This window comes from Prionailurus bengalensis, chromosome D2, assembly GCF_016509475.1.
Source record: "Prionailurus bengalensis isolate Pbe53 chromosome D2, Fcat_Pben_1.1_paternal_pri, whole genome shotgun sequence".
Lineage (NCBI taxonomy): Eukaryota > Metazoa > Chordata > Mammalia > Carnivora > Felidae > Prionailurus > Prionailurus bengalensis.
In genome coordinates this window covers 71026062-71050114 of record NC_057351.1, presented here as the reverse complement: position 1 = coordinate 71050114, position 24053 = coordinate 71026062, and the positions used below count along the sequence as shown (strand labels likewise).

Below are 24053 nucleotides of genomic sequence, written 5' to 3'. Positions count from 1 at the left end.
CCATCAGCACAGAGCCCGACGCGGGGCTTGAACTCATGAACTGCGAGATCATGACCGGAGCCGAAGTCAGCCGCTTAACTGACTGAGCCACCCAGGCGCCCCAAGGCCTGAGCATTTAGAGATGCCCTGTGTTTGTTTCCCAGAGCTGCCGCAACAGAGCGCCATAAACCTGGTGGCTTAAAACAACAGAAACTTTGGGGCGCCTGGGTGGTTCAGTCGGTTAAGCGTCTGACTTCTGCTCATGTCATGAACTAGCGGTTTGTGGGTCAAGCCCCGCGTCGGGCTCTGTGCTGACAGCTCGGAGCCTGGAGCCTGCTTCGGATTCTCTGTCTCCCTCTCTCTCTGCCCCTCCCCTGCTCACACTCTGTCTCTCTCTTCCTCAAAAAGAAATAAACATTAAAAAAAATGTAAACAGAACAACCAGAAACCTTATTATCTCACAGTTCTGGGAGCCAGACAGCTGAGATTAAGGTGTAGGCAGGTGTTGGTTCCTTCTGGAAGCTCTGATGGGAAACCGATCCCCAGCTCTCTCCTAGCCCCTGATGGCCTCCAACGATCCTGGGCGTTCCTTGGCTTGCGGACACATCGTTCCAGTCTTTGGCCTTCCTCTCTGCATCTCTGCATCTGTCTCCCCTTCTCTTGCCACTGGATTTAGGGCCCACCTGAATCCAGGATGACCTCATCTCAAGATCCTTCCCTTAATGACATCTGCACAATCCCTTATTCCAAGCAAGATTACCTTCTGAAGTTCCAGGTAGACGTATTTTGTGAGGACCACGATTCTACCCGCTGCATGCCCTCTATCTGAAAACTGGGGTTCTTCCCCCCTCAGGCTCTTCCTCCAGTTTGCGAGGAAAAGGGCAAACGCCTTATTCTCTTCCTCGTAAGCAGCCCTGGGAGTCCAGGGGATGGCATCTGCTGTCAGTCATTTACAAATCTCAACCCAGTTGCAAAACACCACCAGGCAGAATTGCAAGGCTTCTAGGAATTTTCTTACAGACTTTAGCAAAATGAGAAGCTAATGAGAAAAGTGTTTGCGTGCCTGCTAGCTTAACTGAAAAGGAAGCAGAAGGAAACTGTCTTTTGTAATCCCCAGGGGTTCTTAGTTCGGTGGGTGCCAGCCTTTCCCTGGAAGTCACCAGCACTAATTGTTGGGTTCTGAAGTCTGAATCCAGCGTGGGGCCTGGATAACCAATCCGCTCGTTTGTGCATACATTTTATGTGTGTAACTTCTCAGGAGAAAGTTATATTAATGAGGAAATAAAAGACCGTGCCTGGGTGTGGGATCTGCCTTTGAGAGTTTGAAGAAACAGCTGTTACTCGGGTGGCCCAAGGCACTTGGATACAAAAACATTTTCGTTTGTAACAGCGAGGAATGCCTTCGCACCTCAGGCCGGGCGACGGCACCTTTGGTCACAAGTGACAGAAACTCCCTCTCCGGGCAGCTGAATTAGTGTCCTGGGGCTGCCGTAGGAAAGTACTGCAAAGCGGGTGGCCCTAAAGCAGCAGAAGTGTATTCTTTCACCATTCCGGGGGCCGGAGGTCTGAAATCAAGGTTTGGGTAGGGCCAGGCTGTCGGAGGCCTCCCGGGGAGGATCCCTCTTGCTTTCTCCAACTTCTGATAGCCCCAGGCGTTGGTTGGCTTCTGCCAACATAGCTCCGGTCTCTGCCTCCTTGTCACTTGGCATCCTCTCCTTGTCGAGCTCTCCTCCCTCCTCTTATGAGGACATCAGTCGTATTGGATCAGGGCCTCCTCTAGAACATCCTCTTCTTAACTGATTACATCTGCAACAACCCACTTTCCAAATAAGGTCCCATCCTGAGGTATTGGGGGTTAGAATTTCAAAATTATCTTTCCAGGAAACACGGTTCAACCCGTAACATCAGTTAGAGCAGGAAGGGACTAACATCACCAAGCTGTGGGGGACAGAAAGGACCAAAGCCGGGGCCTGAGGCGCCATGGGCATGCCCTCAGCTTTGCCAGCTTGTGTCTTGAGTGTGCATTCGTGCCCCCTGTGTGGAAAGAGCAAGGCTGCAGCAGCTCAGAGCTGTGCTACTTCTGTGGTGGTGGCACCTCTCTCCCCTGCTCCCATCGGGAAGCCCTGGGGAAGATGCCACTGCAGTGTGGTCACCTGTCCAGCCCTGACCATTCATCATGGCCGGAGGCCGTCATGGAGAAAATGGCAGCTCCTGTGTCGGGAGCTGGGGGAGGAATGAGGCTCCCCTCAAAAAGCAGGGTAGCCTCGATGTGACCACAGGGGGATTGTGAGCTTGGTGTAGCTGTAGTCACGTGTTACTTTATAATGACCCTTGTCTTGCTGTTAATGTGATCTTGTGCATGGATTTGTTCTTTTTCATCCCCTGTGCATTAACCTAGACTAACCCACTTTCGGGTTCTGGGAGATGTCCTCAGATTTATTATTAGATTTTTAATTTCTCTAAAAGGTCAGTTCATTTGCATTCAAGCAGAAAGCACACCGAGACTAGTAATTTCATCTTTAATCCCTAAGGACTCGACGGTGTGAGGTACCCACAACAGGCACTTCATGTCTCTTTAGTTTTTAAACTTCTCAATAGGATCACACTAGTGCAGCAACCATTTTAAACTCTGCTAAATGGCCTGTGGGAAGAAAAGGTACTGTTCCGTTTCAACTGTTAAAATTAATTCAGAGGAATGACTGCATAAATTATCAAAATAGCTCGTAATTCAGAAAGCTGATTTCACTTCTTAATTATGTTTGCCTCTAGCTGATATTGGAAAATAACTTTTATTCCGAGTCTCCTGTGATCAGCGTAGAGAAAGCCACCTGAGATAAACAATCGGTAGGCAATCCCAGAAACGTCCATACAGCCTAAAGGCCAGACATAGCAACTTCTTGGGTATCATCATTTGAGGGATGGCATCATTTGAAAACTTTTCAGGCTTGTGATGACATTTTCAGGAGTTTAAATTTAAATTTAAAACATGACCCCAACGTGACCATCCCCGTAACTAAGTAGACTCCACCAGGGCACTAATCCTTACTGTCTCTTTGGTAAGGGATATATTTCTTGGTACTATCAAGTTCATCACCTCGCAGGGAAAAACCGGTTGCTCATACCTACGAGCTCTGGACTAGGCAGGAATTGCTAAGAACTGTTCAGTGGTTTTCTCATTCCTGTTTGATGAAGGTCACCCTTTGCTCTCGCCAGCCACCGGAATTAGGGAAGGGCTTTCAATTCACCTTGACTGTAAGCACACAGGTGCCACAGGCTGGGCTGGACTTTTACTATTGGTCCTTTACGGTAGGTTGGGGCGGGGGGGGGGTTGTAAACTGAAGTGTGTTGACCTGACGAAATTGCTGTGAGGTGGTATAAACCAGCTCAGGATAAATTGAGTGTGAAACCATTACTGTCAGATGTTGCCTGCCAGTGGGCTGTGTGTGTGTGCGTGTGTGTGTGTGTGTGTGTGTGTGAGAGAGAGAGAGAGAGAGAGAGAGAGAGAGAGAGAGAGAGAGAATTGCTTTTGCTTGATTTAAGAAGCAGTAGAAAACAGGCTATTACTAGCTACTAAAGCTAATTTCTTCTTGTTCTCAGGCATTATATTGTCTGGTAGTGACATTGGAAATACAGTGTCCTCCTAAGATAGCTGCTTTTCTGCAATAAAGAACCAGTGTTCTTCTGTCTTCTCTTCCTATCCCTTCTTTAATTTTTTGTTTTGTAAATCATCCCGTTTATCAGTTAAAGGTACAAGGGGTAAGAAATGAACTTTCAGGTGATCGTTGTCCATGGAAATTCCATAGAAAAGTAACTTTAGGTGAAGAAATGTCTGGCTTTCTGGGTCCACTTTTGTTGGTTGGGGAAACAGAGGGTGAATGGGATAGCAATGTAGCAGGATTCCCACACAGAGAGTCGAGACACGGAGGCTTTTTAATTTCCAGGAAGCAACTTTATTCGTGCCGGCACTGCTCAGTGGGGTTCGTACCCGAAGAACTGAGCACCGAACGTCACGTGGCCTAGTTTTTTATACATTTTCTATTTCTTTGTCTCCCATATATGGTAACACACACACAAACATGTAGTCTGATTAAGCAGTCTCAGTTTACAAGGTCACGAGGGATATTGTCACGTAGGCGCATAGCCAGGTTACCTTGAAGTTTTCTCTCCCTTTTTTTCTCTCTCCTTAGGGAGGGGACCCCACCACAGTACGCGTGATATTTTCTTTTTCTTTTTACAGGTGATATTTTCTTGACTACCGCACAAGTGATAGGAAAAAAAATTGCAGTGTTTCGGTACATACAGAATGAAAGGGAGAGTCTGCTTCTCTTTCTAATCTCCGTGTAAAGGTCCACTTTCCATGAAGCCTGCTCTGACCTCTTGAGTCGTAATGAGCCACTGTCCCCTCCTCTTGACCCACCGGCAGAGTCCTCCATTCAGTGAATGCTTATTGAGCACTTCTTGTTTGCACGAGTTAGGGGGGCAAAGACGAATTAGGCTCCTGCCTAAAGGCTTTTGGCCTCCTGCGGACAGGCCTCTGGCCCGAGAGGAGGTAGCATGACATAAGGTATTCAGCATGGGTGCGCTGCGTTGGGTTGCAGTGCATTTTCTTTCCTCAGCTCGCGAACACTGGCCCTCTTTACGCACAAGAGAAAACGGCCTTTTGTCCACACTCCTGCCTCTAATAGCCTGATCGCTTTTGATATAAGCATTCCCCGCCTCCCTGCAATGTTCATCTGAGTCATCTCAGGCTCATCACGGCCGGCCTGCAGCAAGGAAGTGGGACAGCTGTACTGTCCTAATTGGACAGAAGGCAACTGACTTGTCTTGGATGAGGATCGCCTGAGCTGGCTTTTCTGCTCCAGAAAGACACTGAGAGAGCATCTGTCCACCTAGGATAGCGTGTCGCTAAAAAGTGATGCCGCCGTGGTCAAGTTTGAGAGAGTGGCAGAGGGAGACCTGCTTGGTCCGATATGAAAGGGAGGCCGTTAAATTTTATGATGTTCCGGGCAGCGGGAGGGGAATATTGGAGACTACAGACGGCGGTTTTTTCCGCTGCGAGTTGTGAGTATTTTGTGCAGGTGACCTAGTTGTTGCTTACTAGAAGAATGAGAATTACTCTTTTCCAGGAAGGGCAGGAGGAGAAAATTTACAGGAGGTAGGATTATTCTAGAAAGAGGTGAGGAGGTCTAAAGAGAGTTTTTAAAAGGAAAACAGCTTAGAATAGAACAAAATCCTAACGTGGCTTCGCCAGAATAACCCGCTCTCAAAAATTTACTCTGCGATTACTCTTTAGTGCTATAGTTTTTCCCCACACTATACTTAGATGACATATTTTTGGTCTACTAGTTTGATGTATAATGCGTTCTTTAAACAAGAACTTAACATTTCATACTTGTACTATGCTAGCTGATTGCATAATTGTAGTTATAATATGCAATTATAAAAGACACAGTCACTGCCTAACACATAAATATCTACAAGCTCAAGGCCATTTGAGTGGAATAAATAAATGCCATCAGAGTATAGAGGAGGGAGGGATCATCTCCAGATGAGACCGATGAGAAAGAGTCCCTAGAAAAGGCAGCATTCAAAGCAAGCTTGGAACACTGGTATTCTATCATATAAAATACACTGTTTTTACGAAAAATACCTAATAGGTGCTCAACATCTATTGGACTCTGGAAATACAAAATTGAACATGGTGATGTTCTTGCTTTTTTTTGGAACATTTTATTTTTTTAAGTAATCGCTACACCCAACATGGGGCTCAGACTCACAACCCCGAGATCAAGAGTCACGCTCTACCGACTTAGCCAGTCAGGCACCCTACAGTGTCCTTGCTTTTGAGAAGTTAAAGTCTAGTAGGAAAACCTGTTACATAACCAGAAGTTACGGTATAATTTATTGTATTAGATAAATGTGTGTCTACTTCATAGTAATGTATTAAAAAGTATATATTTGGAACAAGAAAAAATGCAAATAGAAGGGAGTGCCTAAGTTGAGGAAGCTGGGGAAGGGTCATTCTAACCTGTAAGTGTTCAACCTTGGCACACCTAGGAATCACTTGGGGAGATTTTTATTTTTTATTATTTTTCTTTAAATTTTTTAATCCTTATTTATTTTTCAAAGAGAGAGAGAGAAAGGGAGCACAAGCAGGGGAAGGACAGAGAGAGAGGGAGACACAGAATCTGAAGCAGGCTCCAGCCTCTGAGCTGGCAGCACAGAGCCTGATGCAGGGCTCGAACCCACGAACCGTGAGATCATGACCTGAGCCAAAGTCAGACACTCAACTGACTGAGCCATCCAGGCACTGCAGGAAGCTTTTTAAAAAAATTTTTTTAATGTTTATTTATTTTTTGAGAGAGAGAGAGAGACCAAGTGTGAGCAGGGAGGGGCAGAGAGAGAGGGGAGACACAGAATCCAAAGTAGGCTCCAGGCTCTGAGCTGTCAGCACAGAGCCCCACGTGGGGCTTGAACCCATGAACTGTGAGATCATGACCTGAGGTGAAGTCAGATGGTTAACTGAACCATGCAGGCGCCCCTTGGGGAGCTTTTTTTTTTTTTTTAATATTTTTTAATGTTTTATTTTATATTTGAGAGAGAGAGCATGAGCAGGGGAGGGCAGAGAGAGACGAAGACAGAATCTGAAGTAGGCCCCGATGCGGGGTTCAAACCTATGAGCAGTGAAATCGTGACCTGAGCCAAAGATGGACGTTCACCTGACTGAGCCACCCAGGTGCCCCTTTTTAAAATTTTTTTTTAAATATTTTATTTTATATTCGAGAGAGCATGAGCAGGGGAGGGACAGAGAGGGACGGGGACAGAATCTGACTTCCTGGGGAGCTTTTTAAAGGTGCTGATGGCCAAGCCTTTCCCCAGACCTACTCCATCTGTCTCCAGGGCTCCCTGTAACTTTTGACAGCGGGACAGGTAGCTGAGACCAGATTGCAGAGGGTGTTGAATGCCAGAGTTAGGATGTTTAACCCTGACCATAGGCAATGGACAATGTTAAAGACTTCTTACCTAGAGTTAAGAACTGTGTATTGTGATCCATGGGATGTTTAATAAAAGTTAACCTGGTGTTTAAATGTCCCTAGCTCAGTAAAAGGCCTCTGAGTCTATGTCAATTAGCAGTGGGGAGAGAGGACTGACCCAAGCGGCACACCTGGGTGGCAGGGCTTTTCCTGTCTGTCTGTCTGTCATCAGAGGAGCTGGCCGGCTCTGACTTTTATGTTTGGTAGACTTTGCTAAGGAGCACTTAGAGAGCTGCACCGAAGAACTCAGGCTGGTCTGCTGCCCTGCGGCCAAAATGCAGGCTTACATCAGCTCTGGCTGTGCAGTCTGATACTTAGAGTGTTACAGAGCTGTGTGGACTACACAGAGTGGAACCCCGAGTGCACAAAATCACTGGGTGATGTATACGGCTCCGGCTGTCATCTGGGTCCCAGCATCCAGCCACGGCACGGTCACTGGTTCCTCCTGGCAGGTCCCTTGTCACCTGACCACAACTGGTTGAGGTGTGGTGGGTACTTTTGGGGGGCAACCTGGCTGCACAGCACTCACCACTTATCCTGGCTCCACTCCCTGAGGCCTGCCCTTCCAGAGGAATCCAGAGGACTCAGCACAGGGAAGGCACGCAGCCGGCGTGTAGAGTCTGGAACGTAGACCCGCGTGTCTGTTTCTTTGCGGGATGCAGAAATGCCGTAGTGGTCATCCAGAGGTATGAGCCTTGCCTTCAGTGGGCTCTGATTTGTGGTATTTCCAAACCCGGGGGTCCTGAATTCTTTCATATGCCTCCCCTCTTAGAATTTACTTCTCACCCTGTTTTTTCTTCCTCCTGGCAATTAGAACTGACACCCAGTGATGGGGTGAGGGGTAGAAGCACCCCTACTGTTCCCAGCGAAATGACAGAGCCTGGGCTCTGTAGATTCGGGGCTGGAAGGCGGAGTTGTTTATTAAAGGGGGTGAAGTCCAGCCACAACGGGATAAGAAATCAGACAAGGATGTTTTTCAAAGCAAGCTGTGTTTTTCTGACTGCTCCAGTATTGGTTTCCACCCTGAAGGCTCCTCTAACCCTGGGGAGGAAAAAATATTTTTAGTCTGATAGTGTGCTTTCGGCAGCCCAAGAGCTGAACCATCTGCACAGGAGTTGATAACTCAGAGCAATGGTTTTAGTGGAAATAACATGTAAGGGATCACCCAGGACTCCAAATTGAGGCACGGGCCACGTACAACGCTCTGTGTCTAACCCTAACTTCTACAAAGTACTTTAAGAATTGTTTTAGAATAGAAATACTGAGGAAGGAAAAAGAGAGGGGTGGGATGGGGCATCCGTTGTAATTCCTGGAGAAAGAAATGACAGAACCAGAATGTATTTTATTTTATTTTTTTTTTTTAACGTTTATTTATTTTTGAGACAGAGAGAGACAGAGCATGAAGGGGGGAGGGTCAGAGAGAGGGAGACACAGAATCGGAAACAGGCTCCAGGCTCTGAGCCGTCAGCCCAGAGCCCGACGCGGGGCTCGAGCTCCCGGACCGCGAGATCGTGACCTGAGCTGAAGTCGGCCGCTTAACCGACTGAGCCACCCAGGCGCCCCCGGAATGTATTTTAGAGATAGCAACTTGGCTAAGAAAAGCAGTTGACAAACTGGAATCTTGCTGAGTTGGGATAACACATTTGCTGTGCACTATATAACAAACTTAAAAGTTTTAATAATAATAATAATAATAATTAAAAAAAAAACCTCCTGCCTTCTGTATGTTTCCTACGGGTCATAAAGTCATTACCAAGACATTAAATAAAGGGTACCAGTCCTGTAATCTGATACTGCCATACTTCTTCCCACCCACCTTCCATGCATTTGATTGTGCCATTTGGCCACCAGGACATGTATATTGATCACTGATTCCCTTGGAGCAGCTCTCATGGAAGAGACCCTTTGGATTGCTATTATTGTACATTCCTGACTCCAACATGCTCTGGTGTTGGAAAGGAGACCAGGAATGAGATCATGAGTAATAAGGAACCTTAAGTGTTTGCCCTTGCGCAAGACACAAAAAATTATCCAGTTGGGAGTAGGCTTCAGGAGTGTTGAACTTGGAGGCAAATATTTATCTTCTGGTGTTAAGAAAGGAAAGGATGTAAAACCTCTGACCTTGACTGTAGGGTGGTGTCTGAGTTTGGAAAGTGAATCGTATTGAGCCGGAAGCATGATGTATTTTTCACTGTTCCTTCCCAGGAACTATGCTAATAGTTTTTACCACATGTAGAGCGGCACCTGACTTTGCTATCCTACTACATATGTCCAGTAACATTCCATCGGATTCCAAGAGTCTCTCCCTCTGGGGTTCAGCTTCCTGAAGAGACCCCTTTAAAATTCCCTTCAGGGTATAGTGTTTGGAAAGAAAATGGCCCAGAGTCATCCAGTGTTTTGGAACCTTGTCCATCCCTTCCCTGTGTCATATTGCTCAAAGTGAATTTATGTATAATTAACATTTCTTTACCTACACAGCAGTCTTGCAAGCTGGGTAGAACCAGCCTCTGACACCTTTTTTAACACTCTAGAACATACAAATCTTTTCAGAAAGTACACAGGATTGAGGGACATGAGCATTTGGGTCCCAGTGTATCCATTCATTCTGAAAGCTCAACGTAACAGATTTCTCAGACATCCACCTTTTTAATCTTTCCTGACATTGCACACATAGCAACTGAGGCAGCCTAATAATATGTCTAAAACAGGCCTATTGACTTGCTCCTACCGAGTCTATAGGAACCAAGATCCCTTTCTTGTCAATGATCTCAAATTAGCATCCTCAAGTGAGTTGCTATTTGTGTGAAGGATAGACTTACGAAGTTCCACTGATTTTTACCTGGGTGGTTAGCTTCTGGATGGCTTCATGGTAATTTGTGAAAAGGAGGGAGGATAGAAGCTTCTTATTTTTAAGCTGTCCAAGCTACCAAAGTAATTTTCAGTGTTTCTGACGCTTGAAATATAGCAGGATGTGTGTGTTGGGGGGGGGGGGGGGGGGGACGGGGAGAGGAGGGAAGAGTAGACTTAATAAAACAAACAAACAAACAAAACCAAAAAAACGTAGATTTGAATACTAGCTCTGTCACTTGAAGACTTTTCTGAGCCCGTAATTAGGCATAAAAGTGATACCCTCCAAAGCACTGGGTGAATTAAATGGGAACATGCTTTCTAAATGTTCTGCTATGGAACAGATGTAAAGGGTATTATTAACAGTAAAAATAATGGATAAGAAATATTTGAACTCATGAGAGGAAAACTTAGATCTTTTAGTAGCCACTGAAGCCCCCAACCTTCCAAACTCAATTTCTGCTTACTCTTTCCACTGTGCCTTGGCCCGAACTAGAAGCCACTCTGGAGGCTTTAAGGTAAAGCCTTCTGCAAAACGGTCCAGGCAACACCGGCCATTGTCTGCTGATTTTGAGTCAGTTTAGGATTGAGATATAAGCATTATTTGCATTCCATCCACATGTCCCCATCAGTTGAAAGGATACAGCAGACAGAAGGACAAGGAGGAAAGAAGGATTGAAAATGGCTCAGTGGCACTCTGGAGGGCCTGCAATAATGGCGACCTGAGGGGATTAAGCTACAGAGCTTCAGAGCTTCGACTGAGAGGCCATTTTATGTAAAAAAAAAAAAAAAAATCATTCACTTCACAGAGGTTAGAAAAACACTTTGGGAATCCATTTGGCAGAGAGCTCTTAATTTGATTCTTCTTATTTAATTCCTTCAAATTCCTCTCAGATTAAAAATGTAATAAAAGGAAAACCACTCTGGACAACTGTTTGGCAGTGGCTGCCGAAGTTCAGCATAAACATGCCCGGTGACCTTGCCATATGCCGTCTGCTCCTACGTATAAGCACAACTGGAACTCGTGTATAATTCAGCGAAAGACGTGGGCAGGAATTTTCACAGCAACAGTGTTTAAAACAGCCAACGCTTTCAAACCACCCAAATGTCCATCAGGAGCGGAATGGGTAAATAAATGTAGCATGTTGACATAAGGGAGTACTGTGCAATCATGAGATGTCGGGAGGTACAACTACATACAGCATCATGGATAATTCTCGCAGCAAATCAAGTAAAAGAGGCCAGACGTATTTGCTCCCATTTATGTAAACTTCGAAACCAGGTAAAACTAGCATATGGAGTTAGAAGTCAGCATAGTGAATAGGAGTCATGGGACCAGGAGAGGGCATGAGGGGGGCTTCTGCGTGCAGATGACGTTCTCTTTCTTGCTTTGGATGCATTCATGAAAATTCACTCAAATGTACACAATTTGTGCATTTGTCTGAGCGCCTGTTATACCTCAACAAAGAAGTCTACCTAAATGAAAAAATAAAGGCATTCCTCCTTCCTACTCCAAAGAAGAGGCGGGAAAGTATATTCAAGACTTCCTACCTACCTTGTAAGGGAGAACAATCTGATATGATACATAAAATGGGATTTTTGATAGCTAAGAAAAACGAAGCATAGACTAGATTGCACCAACTGCTGACAAAGCACCTGGTCGGGGAATGCCAAATTCAGCTAACACCCAAGGAAATTCAACACCAGATCCTCAGGTCACTGGTTACCCTCTAAACTATGCTGTATTTCTTAATAACTTACTTACCAGAAGAGAATAATGGGATGATGTTTTCCATGCTATTTAGTCAGTTCCATGCTATTTAATCAGTTTCAAGGAAGTTTGGCACCTGGGAGACATGACCTTGCTATTATTGAATCTGAAAACGACAAGCAGGCTGGAACTACCAGGCCTGCTTTGTAAGGGTTTAGGGTCACACTGTCCCGTACCGTGAAGATCGCCTATGTCAGGAAATAACATTTAGGATAGTTGGCCTTAAAGGCCTTGGTATTATTTACAGTGCTTTTTTTTAAGTTTTTTAAAAATATATTTGGGAGGGGGGGTAGAGAGAGTGGAGGGAGAGAAACCCAAACAGGCTCCACGCTCTCAGCACAGAGCCCGACACAGGGCTCAATTTCATGAACCGTGAGATCCTGACCTGAGCTTAAATCAAGAGTCAGTTGCTTAACCAACTGAGCCACTTAGGTGCCCCCATTTATGGTGTTTTTTTTAAATAACATTTGAGTGGGTGATGGGCATTGAAGAGGGCACTTGTTGGGATGAGCCCTGGATGTTGTATAGAAACCAATTTGACAATAAATTATATATATATTTTTTTAAAAAGTGAAAAAAGAAAGAAAGAAAAAATAAATAGATAACACTCGATCACACTGTTGATGGCTGGGAGCAGGAGGGACAGTGGAAGTAAAGTTTTTGTTAAGAACTTAAATTATCTAGTCTTTCTTTAGCATTAGCAAATTGTAAAATGCGAAGGCCTTAATTTTGTATGATGCACTATTATTTGTATTCTTAGAGAAAGGAAAAGAAGTTGAAAGATGATCCTAAGAGCCAGGGTGGACCTCAGCAGGGGCCTCCCTTGTAACCTGAACAACCGAGGGCTAGGAAAGCTGCAGGACCTGGGGGTTCTACACAGCTTGGAGTTGGACAGACCTGAATTCAGATGACAGATCTATCCCTTGCTAACCAAGTAACCTCGGACAATTTCTTGGTCTTGCTAATGTTTGATTTCCTCCCCTGTTAAACTGGGTGTAGCGCCGACCTCACAGTGCTGCAGGAAGGGTCAGAAGGGATATGGCTTATGGGGTGCTCAGCACAGTGTCTGGAAACAAGTAAATAATGAAATTATAGCTGAAGCACTGAAGTGCATCCATCACTTCTCTTTGGGCGGCCGTAATGGTGCGGGGAATAGTAGGCTCATCAACGTAGAGGTTTTCTGATAAGGGTTTCTGATCCTAACTCGCCAGACGTTGCGAGAGCACTTGCTGTGCGGAAAGCAAGAGCGATCCTAGACTTACGGAGATAGCGGTGGGACCGATGTCTTCAAAGGCATGCATAATCCAACATGAAAGAAAAAGAAAAATCTCACCTTGCGTCGACTGGTACCAGGTACTCGGTGATCAACATGCCTTTGGTTGTTTCATTTTCATAATAATCCTACCTGGCCGGTTTTCTAATGCCAGTTGGTACAGATAAAGAAATGATTCCAGAGGAGAACCCAAGGCCACAGTGTTTGCAAGACCAGCAGGCAGACCTCCGGGTTCTCTTGATGCCAAAGCCCATCTCTTTCCCTTCCGTGTTGCACAGTGGGGTGGGGCAGACAGTCCAGCCATAATAGCTAGTGGCAAAATTAAATACGTCTGACAGTGGAAGCACAGGGCCGTGGGAACGTCAGGGAGAGGTGAGGTTCAGATGTAGACACTCCCCTTGATTAGTTTCAGATTTGCGTTTTGTCGTCAACGTAGTTATTTGCTCTGCCTTCGGTTTGGCAAAATAGCCAAGATAGATGTTATGTTAGTAAGGTGTCTCTTACCACTCATCTTAACCATCTTTTTGCGTCATACAGGAATCACTTTTCTAGTTGCCTAAGATTTCTGAAAAAGAAACAACGCAGGTGTTGTGATGGTATCGATCCAAGAGAGTTGAATTTGTATCCTAAGATCTGGGATATTTCCCAGTTCTGACACTTAGCCGTGTGACCTTGGTGCAGCACATCATCTGTTGTCTGAGCCTGTTTAACCAGCATAAAACAAAAAGAATGATGTCGTCTATTTCAAAGGGTCAGAAAAGAATCCAATTAGATATTGTGTGTGAAAGCACACAGCCAAAGAGCCAACCCAGGAGAGTCCCAGGAGCTACGCTAAGGGGAGTCACCCAGGTTTTCATTTCTACTTCTCATGTGGTTCTGGGAAAATTACTTCATCTGTCTGTAGTCTGCTTTCTCTTCTTATACGAAAAGAATGGTACTTCTTCTGAAGACAGAGAAATAATAATGAGATTAGTGAACTACTTTCTTGTAAGCCCTTTGTAAACATTCAAATCTTCAGATAATTGCTAACAATGCAATATTATATATGCATACCTAGCTTTCTATATATAAAGGCACATTTGATTCTGGAGAAAGAATCCATTCCTTTCAACGACTCTCCAGAAGAATCTGAACTCCCCACCCCCACCCCAAAAGGAACGAAGGCATGTGTCATTGCAGACAGTGAGTAGAGCAATTCCTCCTATCTTCCCAGTCAGGTCCCTTGCACACCATCCCACTGTTCCCACTGTTCACTGTTTTCCTTCTTCCCTTCCCTTCCCTTCCCTTCCCTTCCCTTCCCTTCCCTTCCCTTCCCTTCCCTTCCCTTCCCTTCCCTTCTTTATTTCTGTTGGCATGTCTCTTTATCAAGGAATAGTTTACATACCATAAAATTCACTCATTGTAAGTGTGTGGTCTGATTATTTTTATTACACATATACAGTTGTGCAGCTGTCACTATAATGCAATGTTAGGACTTTTCAGCCACCCCATCTCGACTGCTATCTGCAGTCCATCCTACTCCCGTCCTACCCCAATCCCATTTCCAGCAACCACTCACCTACTTTATATTGCCTTCATCTTGCCGTTCCTAGAAACTTCACATAAATGGAACCATACAATCCACAGTCCTTTGAGTCTGGCTCCGTTCATGTCACATAATGTCATTGAGGTTCATCTGTTTGTTGCATAGATCGATAGTTTGTTCCTTTCAATAAGAACAACAGCTTTGCAGTATTCCATTACTCCACATTTTGTTTGTTCACCAGCTGAGAGCCATTTGGATTGTTTCCAATTTGGGGTTATTAGGAATAACCCTGCTGTGAACTTTTGCACAGAAGCCTTTGTGTGGACATATGTTATCATTTCTCTTAGTTTAAAACCTGGTAGTATGCTGGGTTGCAAGGTATATTTATGTCCAACCTTTTGAGAAACTTCCAGAAGTTTCCAAACTAGCTGTACCATTTTACATTCTCATCAGCAGTGGATGAGTGTATCACTTTCCCCACATCCTCCTCAGCACTTGGTATGGTCAGTCTTTTTAATTATAGCCATTGTAACCAGTGTGCATGTGCTTATTCAGCATGCATATATCTCCTTTTGTGAAGTGTTTATTTAAATCTTTGCTCATTTTTTTCAATTGAGTTGCTTGGCCACTTATTTTGCATTGTCATCGTTCTTTGTATATTCTAGATACCAGTCTTTTTTTTAGAAATGCGATTTGCCACGATGTCTTCCAATCTGTGACTCAGAGGTATCACGATACCTTTTGAAGAGAAAAAGATTTTAATCATGACGACATTCAGCTTATCAATCTTTTTCTTTTATGAATTATGTTTTTGTAGACTAAGAAATATTAAACCAAGGTCACAAAATTCTTCTTTGATGTTTTTGTCTAGAAGCATTATAGTTTTAGCTTGTATATTTAGGTCTGTGATTCATTTTAAGTTAATTTTTTGTTTATGGTGTGAGGTAGGGTTTGCTTGAATATATAGATCTAATTGTCCCCTCATCATTTTTTGGAAAGACTACGCCTTCCCCATCCAATTGCCTTGGCATTTTACTTAAAATTAATTAACCATGAATGTGGCAATTTATTTTGGAATTCTCTCTTCTATTCCGTTGACCTATAAGTCTATCCCAATACCAGTCCATGCTATCTTGACAACTTCTAGCTTTATAGTAACTTTTGAAATCATATAGTTTAAGTCTTCTGACTTTATCCTATTCTTTAAAAATTTTTTTTTTTTTTACTCTCTTGGGTCCTCTGCATTGCCACATAAGTCGTAGGTCAGCTTTTCAATCTCTACAAATAATCCGGCTTGGATTTTGTAGAGATTGCACTGAACGTATAGGTCGATTTAAAGAGACTGGTTATGTCCCGTGGGAATGCACACATTTACAGATAACATGTATCTAACACTGTTAAATTGTAAAGACTGCTTTAAAGTTTTTGCACTTGATTCCCTGGAAGGAGATGAGAAAGCACTAACCATCTGCAAAAATCCAATATGCATTTACACTGAGATGTTGCCACTTTTTTCATTCTTTACCCCTCATTAAAAGAAGGGAGTTGGTGTTCTGTCTTTTATATTTTGAGCAGCTGGTCAAAGGGAACCAGATCATTGGGAGGCGGTGGTGTATTTGTCTCCGCTCTGTTTTGTGCATCTTCACTGGAGTAGATGAGCTGTGACCCCTCCCTCTGACACAGCACACGTGCTTGGAGCAAACACTCCAGGTTGCAGCCGTAGTTGGGTGGCTAAGGCCGTCTGGCTGCAGGATGTTCTCATCTGTGCAGGTTGGCTTTGCACAGACTTGTGTAGAACCCTCCGGGCTTTGGGAGAGCTGCCTGGGCAAACTGATTTGTTCACCTTTGCCCAGGATACAAAATTTGGGCCAGGGCACACCCTCATTATCCTGCCTGTTCGGGGTGCTGCATTATGGGAAACACCCTCCTGGAACAGGTGAGTGTTCAACTTGGAGATCAAGCCAGTCCAGTCACATTGGAAACCTCTCCCATTTCAAGAGAAAAAACCAGCAGACTTAAAGACGGCTGAGTCAGCCCCCACACTGCCCTTCTGCAGGAGTAAAACAGGGAACTTGCGTGTTTCTGCCTCTCCCTCCCCACCCATGCACCTGCCATGTAAGCAACAAATCCTTGTTACACCTTTGGCTTCTTCATCTACCATCAGGTTGAGGGTTTGGGGACCACCCAGACGGGTGTTTCCTCAGTTCTTGATGATTTGTATACTCATCTCAGTGCTTATAAAACAAAAAAAAAAAGAAGCTGATTTCTTAAATCCCCCGCCTTAAAGCCATTGAACCCATTTTTGAAAGAATCTTGGGTGTTGCTTATGCACAGTACCATTAGAAAACTCCTGATCTAGGCCAACATACTTACCTCACGTGTTTATGTGTCCTTCATCTAAAGTCACTGTCAATCAGAGCTGTATTTGCAAGAGTCTTGGGGACAGAAAAGCAATTTGTTTATTCCTTTGGGTATTCTAAGCAAATCATCTGTAAATCAAGTTAGATCTTTTAGAAACAACGGCAACCTAGACCTTGATAGTTTAACTTCCCCATATGGAAATGACTACATTCAGTTATCTTTCAGTACCACACCATTGGTTTTTCTCAGGGGTCTATATAAGAAACTACCTGAACGTTTCCAACCATCGGCGAAATTAGCGTGGAAGATGATTTTCCATTCCAGAGCCAAGGTCCTCCATAAGAATTTTCTTGGTGCTTTTAGAGGGCAGGCCTGGACACAAAGCCGAGCTCTACTTTTTGGAAGCACCAGGGACTTTGAGTGTTGGACATTGTCCACTTTGAGCGTTAGTTTCTTTGCTTACCGGTATAAGACAATAAAATAGCACCGACATCACGGGAGTGTAGTGAGACCGGTCCCTTAAAGTCCTTGATGCAATGCCTTGCACAGAGTAAGACCCAATGGCAGTTCAGCCTACAATGACTGTTCGTTTATTTAGAATAGGAAACCTCACCTCTCTAGTCACAGTTGTATGTGGCCATTTTTTTCACACAGTGAGACTTTTGTGGCTCATTTTCCCTTTTGTCTTCATCTAGTGAGAAACTCAGATCACAGTAGGTTTGTCTGAGTGTGGAGCCTTGATATTTTCTTTTCCCCTAAGGTTTTTGTCCAGTTGTTCACAGATCATGACCTTCTCTGATAAGAATCTGCAAGTCCTTTTTGGAAGAAGGTAGGGCATAAGTTATAAATGGCTGAAGGTTGACTTCAGGAGCCATCATTCACATCGCCTAGGCTCGTGTCGGGAGTAGGACACTCTGAGGGAAAGAGGGTAAAGAAAAACTAAAAAGGACAGTTGGTCATCCAGGAGCTAAGCAGATTATCAGGCAAGCAGATTATCTGTCCAAGGATGGGTTCTGTAATTACAGTTCCCTTTCGCCACTCCCAGAGGGCTGTTACAGTCAGCACAGGGCGTAGGGCATCCAGAAATCCTCCTGGGTATAAGGCACTATGGAGTCATTGCTTAAACTCCATTCCCTACCATCAAGAATTTCCTCTCTCTACCCAAATTGCTTTTCTGTTAACACTGTTGTGTGAGCTCGTAGAGCTATGGGGTTTCACGCAGAATCACAGAATTTTATGGCTGCATGGGACTTGCAGTTGTTTAGTTCAGCCCTTCGCTTTTTACAGATGAGGGGCCTGGGGCTTGGAGAGGGTATGTAGTGGCATCCTTGAGGTCTTATGGGTAACACATTAACGAATGACACCCACTCTCTTGACTCCAAACATGGTAACCCTTTCCCAGGGGACCCCCTCATCCACAAGGAGTTCAGAACTATCTGCTCTGCTAGACGATGGATTTTATCAAAAGCTTGGTGCCTTCAATTAAATCCTGCCTTACAGTAGATAGTATTACTCCAGATGGTATTCTAGTCTGTATGCTAAAGTTCCTACTCCAATTTAGAGTTTAACCAAATAGTAATAATTACCACAGAAGTCTGACATAATCAGCACTGTGAAAGGCAAGCAGTTTTTTGCACTTTGAATGTGCAGGCAGGTGCTTTATAAAACTCAGCTACATAAGCAAGTTGTCTATTTTCCAGAGAGTTTAATGCCAGCCAGAATGTAGATGCTTAACATGTGCACTTTGAATATGTGAAAAAGAAGAAAATAGGTTAGAAGTTTTTTTACACAGCAGGATACAGAGACGGGCGGAGAACAGTGATTGCAGAGCTCTGGTGAGCCCCACGGCACATCTGGTCCCACAGGCTCAGGCACAGCTAGAGTTGCAGGGTGTGGGCTTGAGGCCAGGTACCTGGTTAACTGTCACTTAGGAAGTCACCTGTCATAACAAAGCCCACACTGTGCTGTAAAACTTGATGATCAATAGCCGCCTCTCCACAATGAATCGTACGTTTACTATCTGTTCTAACGTAGGCACTATATACTCTTCCATTTTACTCATGATCCGAAATACTTTTCCTTCTACAAACGACTGCAGTGTAAACGATTTGGATTCAACTGTGTCCGTTTGGGGAGTTAGTTTGCATATGAGCCCACGTCTTTGTTCAGCTCTGATCCTTTTCCTGGCCCTGTGCGCAGGGCTTGACTGTGAACCGTCACGGTGCCGGTATAAGAAGAAATGAAAGAGAAGAGGTGGCTCACACATGCAAAGCAGAGGCTCCCTTGGCCTTGAGCCCCTGGCCCCGTGGTCCCCTAGGATGCACTGCCACAAAAACAGACTTTTCAATGGCCGTGAAATGGCCCTTGAGTCTGGCCGACCGCATTACTTGACATGTTCAGCGTTGGGAGACGAAGCAGGTACATGAGTCAAGACCAATGTCCCTGGCATTACGATAGTATTGTTTCTTAGCAGTGCTTTCTGCCAGTAATTCATAGACCACAGCCTGGCACATGGGGCCTTGGCATATCTTCCATCCACCTTGTGTGACAGCTCAGGTGGCACCATTACTCTTCTGTGCTTGTCCTTGGGCAAGAACAGGCACCGAGAAGGCCTTTTACCAGCATCCCAAACTGCACTAAGAAGCCTTTTTTGTGAATGGCCCTGAGACCACCTCTGTGCTGAGGATTACTGCTGTTGTTCCTATGATTTATGATGATAGTGTGCCACACCGTTTTCAAAATACTACATCATCGCTCACCCTCACAACGTCACTCCGAGGTGGTTCTAGCAGTGTGGTGCTGTATGGTTAGAGAGGCTGCAACCTTCACAAGACCCCCCAGTGCCAAAACTGGATTTGAATCCACACTTTCAACTAGTGGTTTATGCGTCTACATTATAGGCATTCCTTTTCTGCATGATTTTTTCCCTTGGTAACGTTAGTTTTGAACTCTTTCCATGTAAGTTTATTTCATTCTTTTAATGGCCACGTAGGATTGAATGTTTTGTCTGACTACTTTCTGATTTAGGTTGCTTTCTGTTTCTTTGTTCTTTCCTGTTGTAAATAGTCTTGAAGACCGTCCATACAAACGCCGTTAAGCACAGGTATGAGAATTTCTGTAGGATGGCTTCCTAGAAATGGAATTGTGTGTCAGAGAGTTTGTGCATATTAAATGTTAATAAATATTGCCAGAGTTTCCTTCCAAAAAGAATTTTGCTCACCGACAGTGTGTGAGAAGCCTATTTCCTGACATTAGTCTTTTTGTCATTGCCAGTTTGGTGAAGAAAAAAAAATTTTTTTTTCTAAATTGTGTTTCCCTGATTCCTGGTGGAGCTGAGCTAATTTTTATTTGAGGGGTCATCTACATGTCTTCTGGAAATTGCCTTTTGCCCTTATTGCCACTTATTTTTTATTAGAGACACTCTTTATATATTATGGGTAATAATCTTGTATCTGAAATGTGTGCCAAGTATTTTTCTCCCTGTTACTTCTCTTTTAACTTTATGTCCAGACATTTTTCTGTGTGTACGCTGTCGTTATTTGTGTTATTTTGCCTTGTTCAGGAAGCCATTCCTACCCCAAGTTTCCTAAATTACCTCCTATATATCCTTCTAATATTTCTACATTTTTGTTTCTGTTTAGCTCTGTAACTCTCTAGAATTCTTTTTTGGATAAGTTATGAGTCAGGAATCTAGATTTACCTTTCTTTACATGGAGAGTCCATTGTTCTCACCATTAATGGAATAATCCATTCTGTAACTCATTTGAAATGCCACCATAATCATAGACTAAATTCTCTTGTGTATAGTGTGCAATACTGACTTATCTGTTTCGCCAATTTATTTTCTATTCCTGTACCAACATTGAAGCACTTTAATTATTTGCGCCTTTAGAATACTTTTCATGGGGCACCTGGGTGGCTCCGTCAGTTAAGCATCCGACTTTAGCTCAGTTTCAACTCACGGTCTATGAGTTTGAGCCCAGTGTCGGGCTCTGTGCTGACAGCTCAGAGCCTGGAGCCTACCTCGGATTCTGTGTCTCCCTCTCTCTCTGCCCGGCCCCCTCTCAAAATAAACAAACATTAAAAAAAATTTTTTTAAGAGTAACTTTTTATGTCAGGAAAGGAAAATCTTTATTGATGCTCTGTCTTTCAAAAAATGTCTGTATATTTGTGTATTTTTTTTCCATATGAACTTACAGAATCAGCTTGTCTATAGACAAAACCCCTGTGAGCATTTTAATTGGGAATGCATTGCAATAATAGATTTATTTTAGATAATTTTAGATAAATTGACAACTTTAAATATTTGGTTTTCTCATCCAGAAATATTGCATGTTTTTTAGCCTTTTATGTCCGTCAACTAGGTTCTACCATTTTCTTTATGTCAGTCTCACGTTGAAGGCTTTGTGTGTTGTGATTTAGAAACGGAGTCCCATTTTCCCATTATGCTGACCGAATTTGTATTGCTAGTCAGTAGGAAAGCTATTGGGTTTTCTGTGTTAATTTTTAATCTAGCTATTGGAACTCTTTCATTAGTAATCTTTATACGTCTCTTATCACGTTGGCTAGGACTAGACCAAGGTAGAAAACCTTTGGTGAAAGTGTAAGTCATTGTCTTGGTGTTATCTTTGTTGAGAATGCACCTAATGTTGCACCACTAACTAGGATAGATACACCATATCAGTTTGGAGAACTTTCTTCCCACTCCCAGCTTACTGAGGAGTGTGCTTTTCACTAGAGACCGCCCAAGATTCCCGTCAAGGTGCCTTCTTTCACTCACATTTGACCCTGGATGGTCTAAGGGAAGGAGCTACTTGGTGCGACATTTCCTATGCTTCCTTCATCCCCTGAGGGAAAAATAAGTAAGTAAGTAAGTAAGTGTGAACCAAAACAAGAATGCCTCTTCTAGAATTTTCTGACTGGGCACCATTGGCCAGATTTCATTCCTGGCTTCTATTTTGAAATAACTTCCTTTTTTTTTTTCCCACTTGATTGTCTTAAGCAACCAACCAGCATCTCACACTCTGGTTGCTAAGTGGCTTTTGCAGTTTCTACTGGAGGGTGTGAGAAAGGAATCACTACCTGACCTCTGGTTTCCTGTTGAGATTTCATGCAGGCGCAGGGTTGCAGCTACTTCTGACTCTGTGCTCTCAGCCCTGCCTTGCATGTGGCCCATGCGAAAGAAGTGTTGCACGGTTGGTTGAGAAAATGATTTCATCGCAGAGTACCTTTGGTAATTTTTAGGGGGTAAGGATTTTTGCTAAGTGATAAAAAAGATTTCATTTTGTCAGGCATGCATTTGGAGCGTGACTCTAATGTGACTTGGCACCTGTCTGGAGAATTGTCCCTGTGTCCAGTGACATTTTGCTTTGGGGAAGTCAACACCTGCTGTGCTGGCATCTGTCATATTCAGGAATGTGAAATGCTCATGAATAATGCAGGGCCAACCTCAGTAAAGTGCCTTCTTCAGAAACCACTTAATGTAAGACTTTGATAAAAGATCGTTGTAAGCAACACAGAAGAGACTTTGGGGTCCTTCTGAGGTAAAAGTTGTGGATGATGCCTCTTACCATGGTTTTTCTCCTCTTGATGCAAGCTAGATTTTATTATTTTTAGACAGTTTAGCTAAGGAAGCAAAAAAACCTGCTAAATATGGGAATCCTGTCTTTTTATTGCTTTAATACAAACCAATATTAGTCTTCGCCTCCATTTGGGTGTTGTTTTGTGGGGGTAGGGTTTTTTGGAGATGGAGTGGGCTTATCACAGGCACATGGCGAGTCACTGGCAACCATCCATGGGTACCCAGGCCAGGGGACAAACGGGCTCCAGAAACCCCGAGAAGCAAAGCTGCCCCATCATCCAGGCACAAGTAGCTGGTCTGTGAGCCCCTTCCTGTTCTAATGGGGCGGCCTCAGCTTCCAGGGCTGTTGACGTAGGAGGCGTTGGTCAACTGGGCACTTACTTTTCCCGCCTCAGCTGTTTCTTTTTTTCCTCCAAATCCCGAGTCCAGAAAAGAGGCTGAGAGCTGTGACAGGGTGTAAACTAAGAGCCCCTACCTCTTCTCTTGCAGGCAGGTGACAAACATTACCACCCCAGCTGTGCACGATGCAGCAGGTGCAACCAGATGTTCACAGAAGGAGAGGAAATGTATCTTCAAGGTAAGATGGGCTCGAGAAGCCAGTAAGTTCTCCCCACCGGAGGAAAGAAAACCTTGCTTTGTCTGCTCATTTTCAGAGAAGGAGGCCTTTCATTAGCCGCAAGGCTCCCCAGATCCAAAATGAACGTGGCCAAAAGTTACCTCAGCAATTAGTATTCATCAGCCAAGCAGTGGGCATGCTGGCAGTGAGCCCCTGAGTCTGTTGAACAAAGGAATGCGATGCTTCTGGAATGAACAAATAGGACTTGATGTTTGGTGCCGTGGAGGTGAGGCAAGGATGAAAATCAGCAACACCTCCTTCCAGCCCCCTCCCCCCAGGAATAGGCTTGGGAAAAAAGGCAAAAAGAAAGCATTTCTAAATGCTACTTGGTCTTTGCTTCTTTCACTGTCCTGCGAGAAGGATTTTATTTTTTTTTGCAAGCTCCAGGCGGCTCTTTCTTAACCGACTGAGCCACCCAGGCGCCCCTTGCAGGCGGCTCTTTCTTATGCACACTTTCAGGAAGAAGAAATTTGGTGCAATATTTGGTGAATTGCATCACAGAAGTATTTCATCCCATTAAGATAGCATAGCTCTCATCCTGAAAGAAAGAGAGATGGCAAAAGAAGGAGAGAGAACATACCCAGAGTCCCTGAAAGAGAAATGGAGAGATTTCTGGTGGCGAAGAAATTTTTTTATTACCAGAGGGCCATTAGATGTTTTTTTTTTCATCGAAAATCATTCTGAGAAACATTGCCAGTGTTCAACCATGACTAGTTTTTATCTCCCCTAAAATGCTGAAACTTCTCAGAGAGAAGCTTAGGGAAGGATTCTCTTCCAGTCAAACGGCACCATCTGCACAAACATTTTTCTATTTTTAGCTGGAAAAAGAGCCGTTAAATAGACAAGGGCTTATCAGTAAAATTAGCAAGAACCATGAGAGCTGGTACTCATTCGGTTTGGTAATTACTGGGTCTCATCTGCCTTCACATTCATTTCTTTGTTTCTCTGCACGTACCATTATGTGTATTTTTAATGAATGGTTTGCTTTGCTCTCTGTCTTGTTCTTATACAACTAAGAAAAGTCTACAGAAAAGATTCTTGAGTATTAAAGCAAAGCCTTAGCTAC

General features: G+C 43.9%; 1 protein-coding gene across 27 annotated transcripts in view; it reads left to right on the top strand.

The window, feature by feature from the left end:
* Positions 1 to 24053, top strand: part of ABLIM1 (actin binding LIM protein 1) — a 300499-nt gene that overhangs the window by 225350 nt on the left and 51096 nt on the right. For all 27 annotated transcript variants that reach the window (XM_043597635.1, XM_043597630.1, XM_043597643.1 and 24 more), the window contains exon 7: positions 22861 to 22948. In XM_043597635.1, coding sequence (XP_043453570.1) covers positions 22861 to 22948 — 88 coding nt within the window. The remainder of the gene's footprint in view (positions 1 to 22860; positions 22949 to 24053) is intronic.